The sequence below is a fragment of the Megalops cyprinoides genome, chromosome 4, assembly GCF_013368585.1.
Source record: "Megalops cyprinoides isolate fMegCyp1 chromosome 4, fMegCyp1.pri, whole genome shotgun sequence".
NCBI classification, from domain to species: Eukaryota; Metazoa; Chordata; class Actinopteri; order Elopiformes; family Megalopidae; genus Megalops; species Megalops cyprinoides.
The window spans coordinates 7,808,662-7,825,939 of record NC_050586.1 but is presented as its reverse complement, the minus strand read 5'-3'; the positions used below and the strand labels follow the sequence as shown (position 1 = coordinate 7,825,939).

General features: G+C 46.3%; 1 protein-coding gene across 1 annotated transcript; it reads left to right on the top strand.

Moving 5' to 3' along the window:
• The first annotated feature begins 1,885 nt into the window (after positions 1 to 1,885).
• anapc5 (anaphase promoting complex subunit 5) lies at positions 1,886 to 13,159 on the top strand. Its single transcript, XM_036526794.1, has 17 exons — positions 1,886 to 2,531; positions 3,002 to 3,081; positions 3,477 to 3,586; positions 3,904 to 4,150; positions 4,455 to 4,521; positions 4,778 to 4,879; positions 6,025 to 6,215; positions 7,226 to 7,307; positions 7,666 to 7,758; positions 7,929 to 8,110; positions 8,396 to 8,531; positions 8,635 to 8,709; positions 9,077 to 9,198; positions 9,290 to 9,397; positions 10,067 to 10,214; positions 11,076 to 11,238; positions 12,451 to 13,159. Exons 1-17 carry the CDS (start codon positions 2,331 to 2,333, stop codon positions 12,660 to 12,662), a joined length of 2,319 nt encoding a protein of 772 aa, XP_036382687.1. The 5' UTR covers positions 1,886 to 2,330; the 3' UTR covers positions 12,663 to 13,159.
• Positions 13,160 to 17,278: the final 4,119 nt, after the last annotated feature.

Here is a 17,278-nt window from a genome sequence, read left to right as displayed (position 1 = left end):
TTCACCATTTGACTGCTTAAAATAAAAATAGTGCTTTTTTAAATAACAAGCTTTGCAACAACTGTTGCAACGTTTCTGGTAAGATGACACATAACAGATCTCTGCTGTCCTCAATTGAGAGCTAGCTTGTCAGGCCAGCATAATAATGATGGTCTATGAATGAAAAGAAATACGCAAGGGAAAACAAAATTTAAGTTAAACGCTCCACATTCTCACGTGGGCTTTGTGTTTTGTCGTTTTTCAGTGGGAGGCTGACGCACAACTGAGTAAGCTATTGTTGCAGGCAGTTGACCAGATCGTAAAATAGCCTACTGTAGTTGAATTAAGGAAAATGAGCCAATTTTGAGAAATTGGAAAAAAAAACGCTGGTAAGCTGTTTCATTACCATTTTGCAGAAATACGATGATGTAATGTTTTTTAAAAATTCAGATACTGTGCCACCTGCCGCATGCTGGTGAACACCTCATCTGCACTTGTGGGGATCGAGAGAACATGACGTCACCTTCACTTCGAAGAAAAATGCAATGTGCGACTGATTGCTATTCTAGCCTCTTCTTGGCCAACTCTTGCTATTCTACCCAATTAATAGTGATAATCAACGAAAGAAAATTCACAGTTTTGAAAGTGAATACATTAATTTACTGTTTTGTCCTATTTTGATCAGACCTAGTTTACTAAAGTATAGGTACTTCTGATTTGTTGTCATATTACATTATTGATCATTTAGCAGACGCTGTTATCCAGAACGATTTACACAACGCGTCTAATAAAATGCATGAAAAAGTTGCACGCAGGATACCACTAACCACACACGAACTGCGATATTTACAAAACCAATAAAGCGTTCATCCATCAACCTCCGTTACCGTACAATGAACAAATACGGGAGAATGCGCAACAAGACAGGGTATTTGTGTTAAGAAATAAATTATGTATTATCATCATGCTTCATGGTGCCGGATTCAACGGATTCCCTTTGGAACATAAATGTAAGAAGTTGGTTGAAGTACAATTCCCTAATTCCCTCTTAAGATTCGTTTCTTGCAGGACCGTTGCCCAATTTGGGAAGCATTCACAGAGCTTCCCGAGTCATCATACAGGAGCCAGCTATTTTGCCTTAAACGACCTGAATGCGGTGTCGTGACAAAGTACACTTTCAGGGAATTACTTGGCGTGCACATGCACAGCGCTACTACCCTCAGCGGTTCCCTTGGAAACTGAATGACGTACTTACGAAGATGCCTGCACATATTATTCTGCGCATGCATGAGTGTACTAAGCGTTCTGCAGAAAAAAAACAACAACCATGGATGACATAAAGCGCAATGCATCTAATATATTCAACATTCAATATTCAGACTCAAGCCAAAGATCATTAAATGTTTCCACACTACAATCATTACAGAATAAACAGTACTGAAACAGCGTCACCTCGCTGCATGTCTTGGCTTGACATTCTTTTTAGCACTCATTGGAGGCGATTTATATAGGTCTACTATTTCACGTGGTTTCTGTATGTACTCATTGTGCATGGAAATATTTTCAGTTTCAGTTTCAATTAATAAGCAGCAGTATACAATTTCCAGTGCTAGTTTGTATTTATATGTAATACACCACAGTTGCAGGTGCACAATTTGTACAGGTTGTATAATTAAACGAAAAAATCCCTAATTGATATTGTATGTATAGTTATTAAATATATACTATATACAGTTGTTATTAAATATCCTGAGATACAGATTGAGCCATTTGGCATGTGGCTGAAACATTGCACTTTGCCAGCAGTCGTACATTGGAGTTGTACATCTTGCAACTTATACACCATCTCTGATCAATCGACTTCTCTTACTTCTACTACTTGTACTTGCATAGGGCAAGGGGAAGAGGAGGGGATACAATGGCGGTAGTTTCGTCTCAGTAATGTGTATATCAGGGATGGGGAAGAGTGTTTTGCCGTGGTATCGTTTGATCGCCAGTGTTCCTCATGATTTGTGAGCAAATGAATACTAGTTATACTTTTTTGTGTTTTCTTTTTCGCTAGACACACGAATGGGAAGGTTTAAATCTAGTCTGGCTAGCTTTCTGGCTAGTCATACAGCCTGAGACGTGAATGTGTATGTCTTCTAGGATAGCTAGTCTTGCTAAAAGGATACATAGCCACCAGAGTTTGCACGGGTAATTTAGTCAGTTGGGAAGCTAGTTTGTTATTGTTGATAAATATATGAAGTCATGAATTAGCTAGCTAGCTGTCTAAGTGTGAATCGTACTGTACTCAACATTTGTTTGTTAGCAAACGTTAGCTAGCTATCTAGCTAAATTTACTTAATACCATGGCAAGTGTCCACGAAAGTTTGTATTTTAATCCGATGATGACTAACGGAGTAGTCCATGCCAATGTGTTTGGGATAAAAGATTGGGTGACCCCCTACAAAATTTCTGTCCTGGTGTTACTGGACGAAATGACCATGTCGAAACGCATGACACTTGTGGAGAGAAGACGTTTAAACAAACTCATTTTGCCACTACAACAGGTGAGTATTTTTCCCCCATCTGATGGATACATGATATGCATGATATACATATCATGAAATACATGCTAGGCTTATCGTTATAAAGTAACCAGCTAGCTGTTTTTGTCTGTGATGTATTTTATATCTGTCATGATCATTTAGCGAATGTTAGCTTCCTAGATTTTAGCGTTCGTGATTGTTTCTGTAATCTGAAAACATCATTGATCTTAAACTGCTGTATCTGGACTATGGTTAAGTTCAGCCTTATAGTTAGACATATGTTTGATACTTCGTTTTTCCGGCGAAATATAGTGCAAACACGCCGCGATAACAGTAATTCCAGGAGTTATTCTGGGTGAATTGTCTTTCAGTGACAGTTTCTCCATCTGTGTCCTGAGACAGCAGTCAAGCTATGTAGTTCGCTAACTAGCAGTGGTAGTAGTGAATGACAGATTTCATGTGAAATGAACTGTGGCCACTTGTTTCAATAGGGTCCAGACCTGAGTCTCGGCCAGCTCTTGAAGACTGTGGATGAGTGCTGCCCTATGACGGCATATGCTGTAAAGCTCAGGTAGAGGTCACCTCGCTTGTTCCAACAGACACAGAAGTTAGTAGTGTTTTAACATTGCTCCGGTTTTAACAATGCTCTGGTGAGGTTTATGCAATAGGTAAGTTGTTATATGTGTTGCGCAGTTTCTTTGAGGCATCATTTATGTTGCATTGTCTTTTTATCAGTAAGAACTCCAAAAGGGCTGTTCCCCGTAACGTGATAGCATAATTTTGTAATTTGAAAATGCCACATTTTCATCCCAACGCACACAACGCACACTACGATTCCATTAACCTATCCATCTAAAGGCCATGTTGATATGAGGGGAGTTTCGAGGGATTGCAATGGTGACATGGGTTCTTCTCGAGTCAGGACTTTAGCAATTGAAGACAAGAAAATTTTCATCTCTTTTAAAGGCTGCACGTGATGGCAGATGGGGAGCTAAAGGACATGGAGTCTTTCTTTGACACCCTTCCCAGTCCCTTCAGTGATCTTGAGTCGGAGGCTTACAAAACCAGTGTGGTTGGTGAGTGGGGAGTCTTCATAGACTGCATGCGCTAAGGCTTGTCACCAAGCAGCCAGCTGGGGATAAGGGGGGTGGGGTGTCTGTTTCTTACCTGGGTGGGGAGTGTTGTTAACTGGTGTGGGAGTGTTGTTAACTGGCGTGGGAGCGGTGTGGGAGTGTTGTTGGCCTGGTTGGACGCTGTTGCTTGTTAAATTGAATGGATACACTTATGTTCTACTGTGTTGGAAGTCGCTCTGGATAAGAACGTCTGCTAAATGCATGCAGTGTAATGTATTGTAATAAAATGGGTGAAAGACTGCTTTCTCTGTGTCCTGCAGGTCTGTTTATGAGGTACATGCTCCTGGCCTACAACAAGCTCTCCTTCAGCCAGGTGTACAAGCTGTACACGTCCCTGCAGCGCTACTACCACAGCCACTACCTCGGGGCCCCCGACAGCAAGCCGGGCCCCCCCGCCGTGGCTGCGGAGGAAACGGACATGGAGCTGACCAACACCGAGGACACCATGGAGGGGAAGCTGGAGAAGGAGGAGCTGGACAGCCCACCGCTGCGCTTCTCCGAGCTCCTGTACGGTCCCCTTCCCCTTCCCTGACTTTCCCCACTGTGTGTAAAATGTGCAGCCGTTCTGGGGGTGATGGGAGCGTGAGGCACCATGAACCCAGAGTGTTTCCAGCTACCCTATGCTGTCAATCACTTGTGTAAACCAATCAAAATGCGTCCCTCTGTAGAATAATATACTACCAACCATTGAGCTGTTGATGTCAAATTTTGACTCCACCCATACTTGTGTTCACAAAACATCCCGCAAACCATCACTTTATTTTAGTGATTTTCCTGCCATTTTGACATGTTTTTGTGTGTTTCCCTGCAGTGATGAGGATGCCCCAAGCAGAGGCCCCCTCTCTCAGAAGCAAGCGGAGTACTTTCTCGCACGACAGGTTTGTTAGCATGTATTCTTCCTGGTGGCATCAGGACTCTGTCATAATGCACACATTATGGCAGGCACAGCTAACGTTAATCCCATTTGTGTGATCTGTTAGGGACCTAAGAGAAATGCTGCTTTCAATTGTTGGATATCATGTCATATGAAGCAAAAACTGATGCTGTGATGCTATGACAGTGTTTCAGTGTTTCCTGATGTTAGAACCCAAGTGAATCTGAGCAGCTCGTAGTGACACGGTGTCCCGTCTCCAGGCGTACCTTTTGAAGAACGACGAGAACAAAGCCCTGAAGCCGGCTGCGCTGCAGGAGGAACTGAACAACATGCTGAAGTTTAACCCCGACTTCGCCGAAGCGGTAGCGTGCAGTCTCGTGCATCTTAAAAACGCGCCGGGTGCGCACAACGCACCCAAAAGGACAAGGGTCGTGCCCTGACTTCAGAGCTGCGGGACTTCACTGTCACGTGATTCTGTGCTTGACAGACAGTACAGTGAATACGGTCAGAGTGTTGGTCGGAGCGCGATGCACCCGAAAGGGCCGGCACCGTGCCCTGCGTGTCTGTCACACAGGACTTCAGAGATGAAAGTGTGGAGCCTCAGTACACATTCACACAGATCTAAATCTGGCCTGCGCTCAGAGCAGCAGGCCCATGAAAAATGAATGAGTCACTCACTCTACCCTCTCCGTATGTCCGCGCCGGGCGGTGATAAGCCTGCAAAGGGCTGCCGTCTGTCAGCATCTTCATGCATTTTAGACAGAGCCGCAGTTCCTCCTTCATCTTCTTGTCCTTGTACACCCTTCACAGAGGGGGACACCCATATCCTATGTCAGGACATAGAGCTGAAGCAGAACATAAATGTAGCCTGAGCGGTACATTTTGTTGATACCTCATCATTGGTCCCCTTGTGCAGATTTAACCACTGCCATGGGGACAGCTGAGAATTTTGTCAGTGGCGTAGTTTATTTTGGCAGATTTTTTTTTTCACAATTTAAAACGTCAATAATATGCCATCATTAAGATTTCAAAAGATCTTACAGGGTGGCAGTGTAGCATATTGGTAAAGAGGAGGGCTTGTAACCAAAAGGTTGCTGTTCAGTTCCCTGCTGGGGCACTGCTGTTGAGGTTCTTAACCTAGAATTGTCTCACTAAAAATCCAGTTGTGTTAATGGGTAACACGTACAAAATTGTAACCTATGTAAGAAATTCTGGATAAGAGAGTTTACTAAATGCCAGTAATGTAATGTAAAAGATAATCTAGATGATTGTCCTATCAAATCCTTTGTAAAAAAAAAACAAAAAAAAACCTTTTGTGGCCTGTATAATTACACACACCAGTCTTTGAGTAACTTTTTGAACATGTCTACAGCAGTAGCAGTGATTGTAAGTGCTCACATAATCAGTGTAATATTAATTCAGCCTGAATGTTGCTCTGTGAACCCCTCCGTTGTGGTGCCTGGGGGGGGGTTGAAACTCACGGCGCGCCCTCTGTTTCTCGCTGAAGCATTACCTGAGCTACCTGAACAGCATGCGGGTCCAGGACATCTTCATCTCCACGCACAGCCTGCTGCACTACTTCGACCGGCTCATCCTGACGGGCGGCGAGGGGAAGAGCAACGGAGACGAGGGCTACGGGCGCAGCCTGCGCTACGCCGCCCTCAACCTGGCCGCCCTGCACTGCCGCTTCGGACACTAGTCAGTGCCTACGGCATCGCTGCTTCCGATTGGCTGCGCTGCTCACTGTGGGGGAGGGGGATGTCTGCCTCAGGGGTGAACACAGTACTGATTAAAAAAAAAAACAGTAGAATTTCAGCCCATCCATGGATTTCCACAGGTGCTGGATAGTAAAAAAAAAAAAAAAAAAAAATTTAGAAATGAATGTAGCTGCACACTGTGGTGTAGTGGTAAGAGGAAGGGCTTTGTAACCTGGAGGATGCTGGTTCAAATCCTAGGTGAGCTACTGTTGATGCCCCAGAGGACAAAGTACATAACTCAATAAATTGCCTCAGTAAATCCAGTAAATATCCAGCCGACTAAATAAGCAAATAACATTAAAATAAAAATTGTAAGTGATATAAGTCACTGTAGATAAGAACATCTGCGAAGCATATTTAGTATATTGATGAAGTCAAGCAAGGTTTTCACTGTGGATGCCTTTGTCAGGTCAACACCTGGATTTCACTACATGATAAAATTTTCACATGGGAGAGTTACAGTAGAGTGCAGGTTGTATTCATTTTTATAGCCTTAAAAAAACACTTCAAATGCATAGCAGTGTGAGCCATTCCAGATTTTACTAAATGCAGATTCATTTACTAAATTCAAGATGTCTGTACTTGGCTTCAACTGTGTAAACTCACCTGCTTCTTGTAAGCTGTTGAACTGCACAGATTGCTTTGCTGTGAGTGTTGTACCCATCCCTGCCTCTCGATACTAGGGGCAGTTTGTTCGTTCAGTGTTGCATGATTCTGTGTTTGACAGGCTGTGCGTTGAATATGGTCAGAGTGTTAACATTGCAATGTACCGTATGCAGAAAGATGGCTGACGACAACTTAATCACACTTCATGAATGTAATTACCGGTTTGTTCACTAGGCTGTTGCTTCTAAGGACTGTATTTTGTCGGGGGGGGGGGGTTTGATGGTGGATCCTGTCATGCACGTTCGGAGCCTAAACTCAGTGTTTAACCCCGCTATTTCCGTTCAGTCAGCAGGCTGGCCTGGCTCTGCAGGAGGCCATCCGCATCGCCCAGGAGTCCAACGACCACGTGTGTCTGCAGCACTGTCTGGTGAGAGCGCTCTCTGGGTGGCAAAACCTTTCGTTAACATTGGAGTACATTACATTACATTACATTGCATTACATACATTTAGCAGACACTCTTATCCAAAGCGACTTCCAGCACAGTAGACCATAAGAATACCCATTCAAGTTGAATGAGCAACAGTGTCAGACCAGGCAAACAATACTCTCTAAGACCAGTGAGTGTGAGTGCAACACCATTCAAGCCCTACCACAAGTTAACTTGTGCGACCTGACTAGGCAACAGAGGCCAAGTGTACTACAATATATCAGTGTGATCATTTTTTGAATTTTGTTCTTAAAATGTTTGTGTGCACTCATGCGTTCATTTCTGCTCGTGTTGCAGAGCTGGCTGTACATGCTGGAGCAGATGAAGGGATCTGACAGCACAGTGTTGACTGAGGATTCAGTGAAAATGGCCGCCCACTTCTGTCTACCGGTAAGGGGAGCTGCTGCAAAATCACAACGCATCGGTGTTTTGAGCACGGTTAAATACATTAGATCAGCTGGATTGTACAGGCTTGGACATGTTCATCGACATAAACTGAGTCCTGCGCACCTTGTGTTGTTTGGCGTTAAGGTCACCTCCCCCTCCCCTTTCTCTTTCAGTACTTAGCCTCTCTGGGGATTCAGTCACTGGTCCAGCAGGGGGCGATAGGGGGCAAAACGGCCAGTAAGCTGATGGATGCTCTGAAGGATACAGACATCCTGCACTGGAAGCACAGTCTGTCGGAGCTGATCGACATCAGCCTGGCCCAGACGACCTCCATCTGGAGGATGTATGGCAAGAGGTGAGGAAACCCCAACACACACACACACACCTCCCCCCTCATGTTGGGGTTACGATTTCTGTATCTCTTCATTTGGTTCATGTGTGGGCCAGATTTTGCTTGCTCATTTGCTTGCTCATTTATTTACTTTAGTGGAGATTGTGTTGACCCAAGGGTATCATATTGAACATACTGGTGTGCAGTAAACCTCTGACTTCTGTGTGGCTTGCTGTAGTAGCCCCCCTGCCTGCAGGGGCAGCAGTGAGCTCAGTTTGAAGCGCCAGTGTGGTGTGGCCTCTCTTTCAGCACCATGGCCCAGCAGCAGGCTCAGCTGCTCCTCAACATGAACAGCCTGGAGCCGGTCAACTTCGGGGTCCAGCAGAACAACACCGAGCCCTTCGCCGTGGCCCTGTGCCACCTGGCCGAGCTGCACGCCGAGCAGGTATCCCATCATCCTCTCACGCCCTCTCAGGGCCTGGCCACCGCTCTCTCTGCGTTCTCCCCCTGTCCTGACTCCGAACATTCCGATTGGTCTCCCCTGACAGGGCCTGTATGGTGCCGCCTCTGAGATCCTGACCCACCTGAAGGAGCAGTTCCCCCCCCACACCCAGCACGCGAAGGTATGAGCTTCATAGCTGCCATCTGAAGGTAGCACTTCTGTCCTCCTGACCCACATACTTTCAGTGTGGTTCTGTTATTGAGGCAGAATCACGTCGCCTCTCCGCTGTCAGTAAGTACTGATGATTCCACATTACAGTACATTACTGGCGTTTAGCAACACGGTCCAGAGCAACTTACATAGGTTACAGCTGTAACTATTTAGTTACGTGTTATCCATTCATACAGCTGAATATTTACTGAGGCAATCTGTAAGTTGCCAAAGGGTGCAGCAGCAGTGCCCCAGCGGGGAATCGAGCCCTTTACCGCTGCGTTCCATGTGGGAGCAGAGCTGGGAGTAATGCCGCGGTGCCGTTCTCTGTGCTCCAGCTCTGGATGCTCTGCGACCTGAAGATCCAGTTCGACAGAGCCATGAACGACGGGAAGTACCACCTGGCTGAGCCCCACGTCACAGCCATCGCCGCCCTGAACCAGACGGAGGGCTTGTACAGGTGGGAGTCCGGTGCGCCCGTTCCGGCGAGAGCCACACCGGCGCTCGCAGATGCCCACTTTTCCTGACTCCCCCTGTGCCGTGTCCCGCAGGAAGGCGCTGGTGCTGAAGGCGCAGAACCAGACCACGGAGGCGTACAAGATCCTGCAGCAGCTGCAGCTGCAGTGTGAGAAGACCCGGTGCACGGAGACGATCATACGGTAGGACGTGGGCCTCTCTGGGCGCGTGCGCGTCGCCCGCTCTGATTGGCGGTATAGCACGGGAGCCGCTGTCCGCTCTGACAGCGAGGGCCCGTGAGATCGGCAGAGTGAGTCACGAGCCTGCAGTACAGGCGGTGACGTGTCCACTCCCCGTGTCTGATGGCATTATCTAAGGGACACGGCGGGAAGGATGGCAGGATTGCTTTGCCTGTGTCGGTTGGGGTGTTGGGAGCCACTGTCCGAAACTGGCAGTGAGGACCAGTCAAATCAGCAGAGTGAGTCACGAGCTAACAGCACAGGGGGCAGTTGCTGATTAGCGACGTGTCCACTGCCCTGATGTTTGGCGTCATCAGAGCAACATGGCGATGGGGAGAGGAGGACTGCCTCATTTAGGTTAGTGTGCTGGATGGCACATTACATTACATTACATTTATTTAGCAGAAGCTCTTATCCAGAGCGACTTCCAGCACAATAAGCTGAATGAGCAAACAGTGTCCGACCAGGCTAACAGCATTCCCAAACCAGAGAGCTTGAGCAGAACACTACAAGTCCTACCGCAGGTTAACCTGTGCAATCTGACTAAGCAAGGCTGGCACCCCCTTGCAGCTGGAGTGGTGGCACAGCCCCTCTCTGGGTGCTCACACGGTCTCTCTCTCTCACGTCCTGCAGGGTGATGCTGGCCACGGCGGAGCTGCACTGGGAGTCCTCCGGTTTCGCCACGGCTCTCCCCCTCCTCCTGCAGGCGCTGGCCCTGGCCCGGCAGCACCACCTGCAGGCCCTGGCCTCCGAGACCATCCTGCACCTGGCCTTCTCCCAGGTGAGCTACCCCGGAGACTGCCAGTGCGTCGGTGCGCTGTGTCACGTCGTCCTTGTAATAAAGTCAGGCGTCCTCTGCTGTGAAGCTGTACAAGGATCACGTGCAGTGGGGCCTCTGCCCCTCAGCACTCAAAGTAATAAGTTAACCGAGGATAAATTGCTGAAGACAGCGGGGAGGGTTTTAGCGTCACTTTGACCGCAGTGAGATGCCTCCACTGGATGGCTTTATGATTGGCTGGGCCAGAGAGATGGGAGTGTAACCTGCTGTATTCATCCACATGAAATGAAAGGTTGAAGTGCCTCTAATGGCTGGTTTGGCACAGCCCTGAGCCTGCCTGCTAATTAAATGAAAGGACCAGTGATAAAATGGAGAAGGCGTATTCTCTGCATGCTGAACGCATCTTTGATTTATGCTTCTGCATTTATCACATGCTTCATTAAACATGTGAGAAGCTGACTGGTAGTGACGGAATTGCATTGTCTGCAGTGCGCGGTGCGTTAGGGATCTGGTGTGCTTTTTATGATCACTTGTGTTTGCTAATGATGTCTGTCTAGGATCCAGTGTGTACATTCATGGTGTGTGTTTGGGATCCAATATTTTCACTGATCCTGTAATTTTTGGATCTGGTGTGTTTGCTGGTGGTGTGTGTTTGTGATATAGTATTTTCACTGATGGTGTCCCAGTGTTTTTGCTGATGGTATGCGACTGGGATGTGGTATGTCTGATGATGGGTGGGTGTTTGGGATATTGTGTTTGGAATCCAGTGTGTTTACTGACCTTGTGTGTTTGGGATTCAGTATTTTCACTGACGGTGTGTGTTTGGGATCCAGTGCGTTTGCTGACGGTGTATTTTTCCTGTAGATGATGCTTGGGATCCCGGAGCAGGCTCTGAACATCCTGCACGAGGCCATGGAGTCGATCCTGGCCCACGGCGCCGTTATCGACAAGGGCCGCGCCCTGCTTCTGGTGGCCAAGTGTCAGATCGCCATGGCCGGGACCAGGCCTGGCGAGGAGAGGCGAGCAGGTAACGGTAACGTCACGTCTGCCCGCCTGTCCCCTCAGGTGGCCTAGGTGGCCAGCCACTCCTCTACTCCGTACAGGACAGTCTGATCCACGAAGATGTACCCTGTCTTTCCTTTAAATCTCAATCTGCTCAGTTCTCATTTCCCAATTATTGTCACTGTCCATATGGTCATTCAGTCACAGAGGACTTGGAGAGGCTTGGAAAATCAGCATTATGGTGTCTTTCCAGGAACAAGTTTGGCTGTGTGCTTTTGGGATTTACACCTGTACCGTAGATGTTAATGGTGGTTATGCACACTTGATTATGAATGTTTATGGGCTACCAGTACAAGTGTTCATTCTCAGAGATCAGGGTCACTCCTGCCATATTCTGATTCCGCACACAGTGATTGGGATTCCTTCTCTGAGTGCATGGCAAACATTTTATTCAATACTTGGTCTCAGGGTTTTGTGTTTAGGGTGGCTTTCCTATGAGGGGATTATGCCAACTGACTGACTGGGCCATACTCGCCCGAAGCACTCCCAGAATTCCTTGGGAATAAAGTGAAATGATGCAACTCTCCGCAATCTTTCCAGTGGATCTTCCTCTCTGTTCTGGTTTACTGTATAGCCACTGCACTCGAGCTGATTTGCATTTTGTCTTTCTTTCATTTTCCTCAAACAAGATTTTATCCAGTGCTCCAACTCCTCCTAGTTTTGCGGAGTTTGATTTAATCCTCTGCTTTTCTTTCTGCTGTTAAAAATACACACTCTCTCTGTCAGATTCAAATTCAAATCCAGAGGCGCTTTATTGGCAGGACAGACAACCGCCGTGTTGCCAAAGCAATAATACTAACAATAAAGCAAATAATCAAATACAACCATATGAATCAAGGCAAAATGAATATATATGTATATATAATTATACACACTCTCTCTCTCACACACACAAACCATTCCTCTTCGTTAATGTTATCGGTTGTTGCACACAGCAATCTCTTACATCCACAGCAGTCTCCGATTGAATGTTTTCTCCACCACATTCTGAACCCTGTTCACTGTGTCGTCACTGTGTCGTCACTGTATTGTCACTGCGTTGGGTGTACTATAACTGAATCAGGTCAGTATGTTCAGTTCCCGAGTGCACGCCCCACACAGACGCAGTGGACACGCACAGTGCGCCAGTGTGTTAACCTGCGGCTGCTGGCCCTCCTTTGCCTCTCCTCTTCCTCAGGCCTGGAGATGGCGGTCCAGACGCTGGAGGAGGCGGCGGCCTACTTCTCCAAACTGGACTGCAAGGAGCGCCTCCGGGACGTCCACTACCTGCAGGCCCGGCTGCACAACTCCCTGGGCCAGATCCCGCAGCGCAACAAGTGCGCCATGCTGTTCCGCCTGCTGGATCAGGAGCTGCCCTCCTCCGGGGCCCCCCTCGTCACCCGACTCTGAGCGCCCTCTAAAGGAGCCTTGGAGAACTTCGCTTCCCCAGCAGGGCTACACAGGACACATCTCCCATCAGTCTGTCAGCAGAGGGAAAATGACATTTCTGTACTTTTTATTACTTGGGTATGTTTTGTTCCTGAAGCTCCATCATCCAAACGATCTTTTTTTTTTTTTTGCATTTATATTATTTGCATTGAAAATGATCAGTCATCGTGGATTTTGGAACATTGTCAATGCGTGTAGGAGAAACCCAGGAGATGGTCAGATCAGCTAAACCCAAAACTCACAAACTTGTTCATTTTGGATGGTTTGGAACGACCATTAAATGTTTTCATGCAAGATTTCACATGGTTTTAGTTTCTGTGATCCAGCACACCATCTAGTGGCCATCTTAAAATGTGTCTTGATATTCACGGTTTTACCTGTGTCATATGGCCACTAGATGGGGCCCAGACCTTAAGATCTGCAAAAATTTGCAAATCCTGTCAGCAGAGCAGTGATAGCCCTCCATTGCTGCATTTAAATTCAAAATATGGAAGGATTTGGTTAACTACCTGATTTTTATTTTTTTTTTGCTTAGTTTTCTCATGAAATGACTCATGAGGATTGAGGATAGATTGTGTGAGCAGAATATTAAATATTTTTCAAACAAATAATACTTTGTTGTTGATTTTTCATGTTTTGGATGCACTGTTGTAATTCTGTTTGCTATGTGGAACACATGTGCTGTTCCATGGTACTGGACATTAATTATTTTGATGCCTCACAATTCAGTGCATTAACAGTTTTTCAGTTTTAAGGTCAGTTGTATCTTGTGAAAAATGTTCAAACACTTCAAATATCTTCAGATCAGTCAATTGAGCCACAAAGTGTCAGCAACTGTGCAAATACCATTTTTGCAGCCATTTTTATCTGTCCATTCAACCACTCTGTGTTTATGAAAGCGTGGATGTGTCATAGTTATTTTTATGAGATTTTCCAGGAAACTAGGGTGGGGATTCCTACTGTTTGAAGCTGTATTCAGCAACCGGTTAGTATTCTCATGAGGACCCTGTTGCATCACCCGAAGCCAGTGACTTGAGGTGAACCTGAGCCAGGAAAGTTAATGTTATTCTTCCTACGAAACAATTACGGAAAAAACCCACCAGGGCATTACTCAGAGAACTTCCACTCCTGCTCCCACATCTGCGTAAACCATCCCTTCACTTGGTGTTTAACCTGCGGGTCAGCGCCACAGCACAGATCACAGGGATGCGGTGTGCTCCGAGGAAGGGGCCCCTCAGGGGATCAGCCTGAAAGCACATATATCACCCCCCCCTCCACAGCCTGACACTCTCGGACGTGTACCAACACGTTCCGATGGGCCCACAAATTTACCCCCCCAACACATACATACACACACACACACACACACACACAGAGTTCTTCATTTTCCACAGAATAAGAATGGTGACGGTGTGTTATCTTTCCGTGGAACCTGTATTGCATCACAGGTCAATACAGGGAGTTGGTTGGGAGATCGTGGGTTTGATCTCAATAAATATTGAGCCTCTTCCCTGATACTTGGTTTCTGTCTTTTGGAAACTTCTAGGCTGATAGTTGTATGGGCACATTCTGCATGGTTTACCTGGGAAATGTGTCTTCTGCCTTCTGCCTCTGCATGTTAAAGTGTATTTATCTGCATGTGTGTTTATTTGAGTGTTTAGGTGGTTGTGCCAAGGTAAGCTACACCTTTTAGAGTAAAGATCAATGACCAGGAGCACAAAGTTTCAACACAGGGCTGCTGACTGATCCACACCTGGAAAAAATATTCAGCTTAACCGGTTGCTCTCAGGTAGAGGCTTTATTATCCCAGTGGATCGTGAAAGAAGGTACCAGCATCACTGAGACAGAGCTAGCCGAGCAGGAGATAGAGGTATCATAAGCCTAGGACTGAAGGGAGTGCTTTTGCCAGAAGAGGACAGTGGGTGGAAGGGATTATACGGTTCCTGAAGAACGAAAGTGAGCCCGGAGGTAGGTGCCACCTTGGTAAATTCGCAGTCCTGCTGAAATGCATTTGTGCCGGTCTGAGAGTGTCAGGCTGTGATGTTGGGGGGGGGGGGGGGGGGTGTGTTGCGATTTGTGTGCTTTCAGGCTGATACCCTAAGGGTGCCTCCTTCTGCAATCTTAAATCCCTGTCTGACCTGTGATGCAATACAGATTCCACCGAGAGATAATAATACGGCATCTCCATGACTTTTCCTGTTCCAAGGAATATGAAGAGAAGTGCGTGTGTGTTTATCAGGGTGCAGTGTGAGGGGACGGTGAATTTATGAGCCCATCAGAACGCGTTGGTACAGGTCCAAGAGTGTCAGGCTGTGAGGGGGGGGGGGGCGTGCGATATGTGTGCTTTTGGGCTGATCCCCCGAGGACCCCTTTCTCGGAGCACACCGTGTCCCTGCGATCCGTGCTGTGGCGATGACCCACAGGTTAAACGCCAAATGAAGGGATGGTTTACAGAGATGTGTGAGAGGGAGTAGAAGTTCTCTGAGTAATGCCCTGGTGGGTTTTTTTGTAATTGTCTCATAGGAAGAATAACATTAACTTTCCTGGCTCAGGTTCACCTCAAGTCACTGGCTTCGGGTGATGCAACAGGGTAACCATGAGAATACTAATTCATTGCTGAATACAGGGTTCAAGTCTTGGCTAGCTAGTACCACAAAAAACAAATATACACACATTTGTTTTTATTTTAATTAATTCTATGATATGTGATATGTGATATGTGGTGTTGACTACAAGGACTTCATTAAGCCATTATGTTAGGCTCCAAAGCATGTGAGAATGTTAGCCCTACTCACAGGATGAAAAAGGCCTCACATATCCAGCTTCTTTTGTCTGAACAGCTAATCATTAGAAGAAAGACGTGCCAAAAGTCCTATATCTATGTCTGTCTTAATGTCATTCATTCAGTTGTTGTTTGCACAGATCTCTTCATACAGCAGAAAACACATTTGTGCTTGTTGAAATTAAATGCAGCATTCTGCAGGAAAGCAGATCCTTTCTGTGTTGTGTGTTTTGCTGTGTGCCGCATTGATCTGTTGCAAGAATCTCCTTGTAGGCTTTAGTCGGAAAACACAGCCATTAGTGTTACAGGATAATGACCGTGAAATCCCTATGTTTAATTTCGGCGTACGCCTCAGTAGTGTTGCCCGTTGTAGTCTCACAGAGCTCTCACACTGATTACAACACAAACATCCTATTAAGAGAAGACATGCACCCCTCCATGTTCCTTCTGTTCTGTGTATAGGAGATTCCGGTGCTGTCTGAGCTGACTGATTGTTCTGCTTTAGACCACGCCTCTTTGAGAATGTACACAACGAGCCAGCGAATCGGAGCGCTCTTAGCTGCAGCAATGGCAATAACAGAATTTCCAGTGGAATGCACTGAGCTGAGCACTATCTGGTCCATATATGCAATATCTGTGATTACAATGTTGTTGCTCCATGTCTAACGAACTCTTTTATATTGATTTTTCATTTATGAAATTTATGTTAATGGCCTTGTGTTGCTCAGAATCCTTACTATATATCACTGCTTTCTTGGCACTGAGATGGAAAACTTCGTCATGCTTCAATAGAAGACAAGAGTATTGGTTTAACTGTCAAAGAAGAAAGGAGTAATGTCCATTGTCCATTGTCAAATTTCTATTCGTTCCTCTGGGCATTCTTTCAGGTCTTAGTCTAATGTTCCTATGTTTGTGTCGATATTGGTATTCAGCACAGGTCTGGAGTAATGAAAAGACAGGAGAACCTTTAGACTTGGGGTGCCATAAGCTTGCTGTGGAGTGTGACAAAGTAGTTTATTCATCATGATCATAATTCATATGATTCATATACGATACAGTATTACTCTTCACCGGCGTCATGGGGAAGACTAATACTATAATGTCATGCGTGCTGACTCAATTGTTTCAGTTCACCTTTCATGGTCAGAGCAAGGGGAGAAAAAGGCTTGCGAGGGTCTTGTCTTGTCCGACTCTAAGTATGGCAGGTGCACAGGTGCATGCGCTAAACATTGTGTATATTGTCCAAAGCACCAGGAATCTTTTTTTTTGCAAGTAGGCTTTGTTATTCCACGCCAGACAGCCTGCGTGACTCGGGAGCACACAACTGTCAAAACAAACCTAAGAGGGCTAGAAAGTGCTTTTCCCAGAAGCCCAGTATGACCTAGTTGAATATTTACTGCATGGGTATGAAGAGCCTTTCTCATTGCTTTTATATAACTGCGGGCACGTAAAACATGCTCGATTGGTGACTATGAGGAGAGCAGTTGCTGTGCATTCTGGGAGCGCTTGTGGTAATGAGTGCAGACTTCAAAGGGGATTGCTGAAGGGGGGGGGGGGGGGCAGTATTGTATTGGCCAGTTTTGGTAAATGGGGATATTCCATCTCCCAGTGCACTACATTACATTACATTATCATGATTTAGCAGACGCTCATATCCAGAGCGACTTACACAGGTTACAACTTTTACATGTTATCCATTTACACAGCTGGATATTTACTGAGGCAATTTTGGGTTAAGTGCCTTGCCCAAGGGTACAGCAGCAGTGGCCCAGCAGCAAATCGAGCCAGGAGCCCT

Coding starts and splice junctions, on each gene's coding strand:
- anapc5 (XM_036526794.1), top strand. CDS start 2,331: ATGGCAAGTGTCCACGAAAGTTTGTATTTTAATCCGATGATGACTAAC. Junction 2,532..3,001: donor TCATTTTGCCACTACAACAG/GTGAGTATTTTT, acceptor TTGTTTCAATAG/GGTCCAGACCTGAGTCTCGG. Junction 9,398..10,066: donor TGCACGGAGACGATCATACG/GTAGGACGTGGG, acceptor CACGTCCTGCAG/GGTGATGCTGGCCACGGCGG.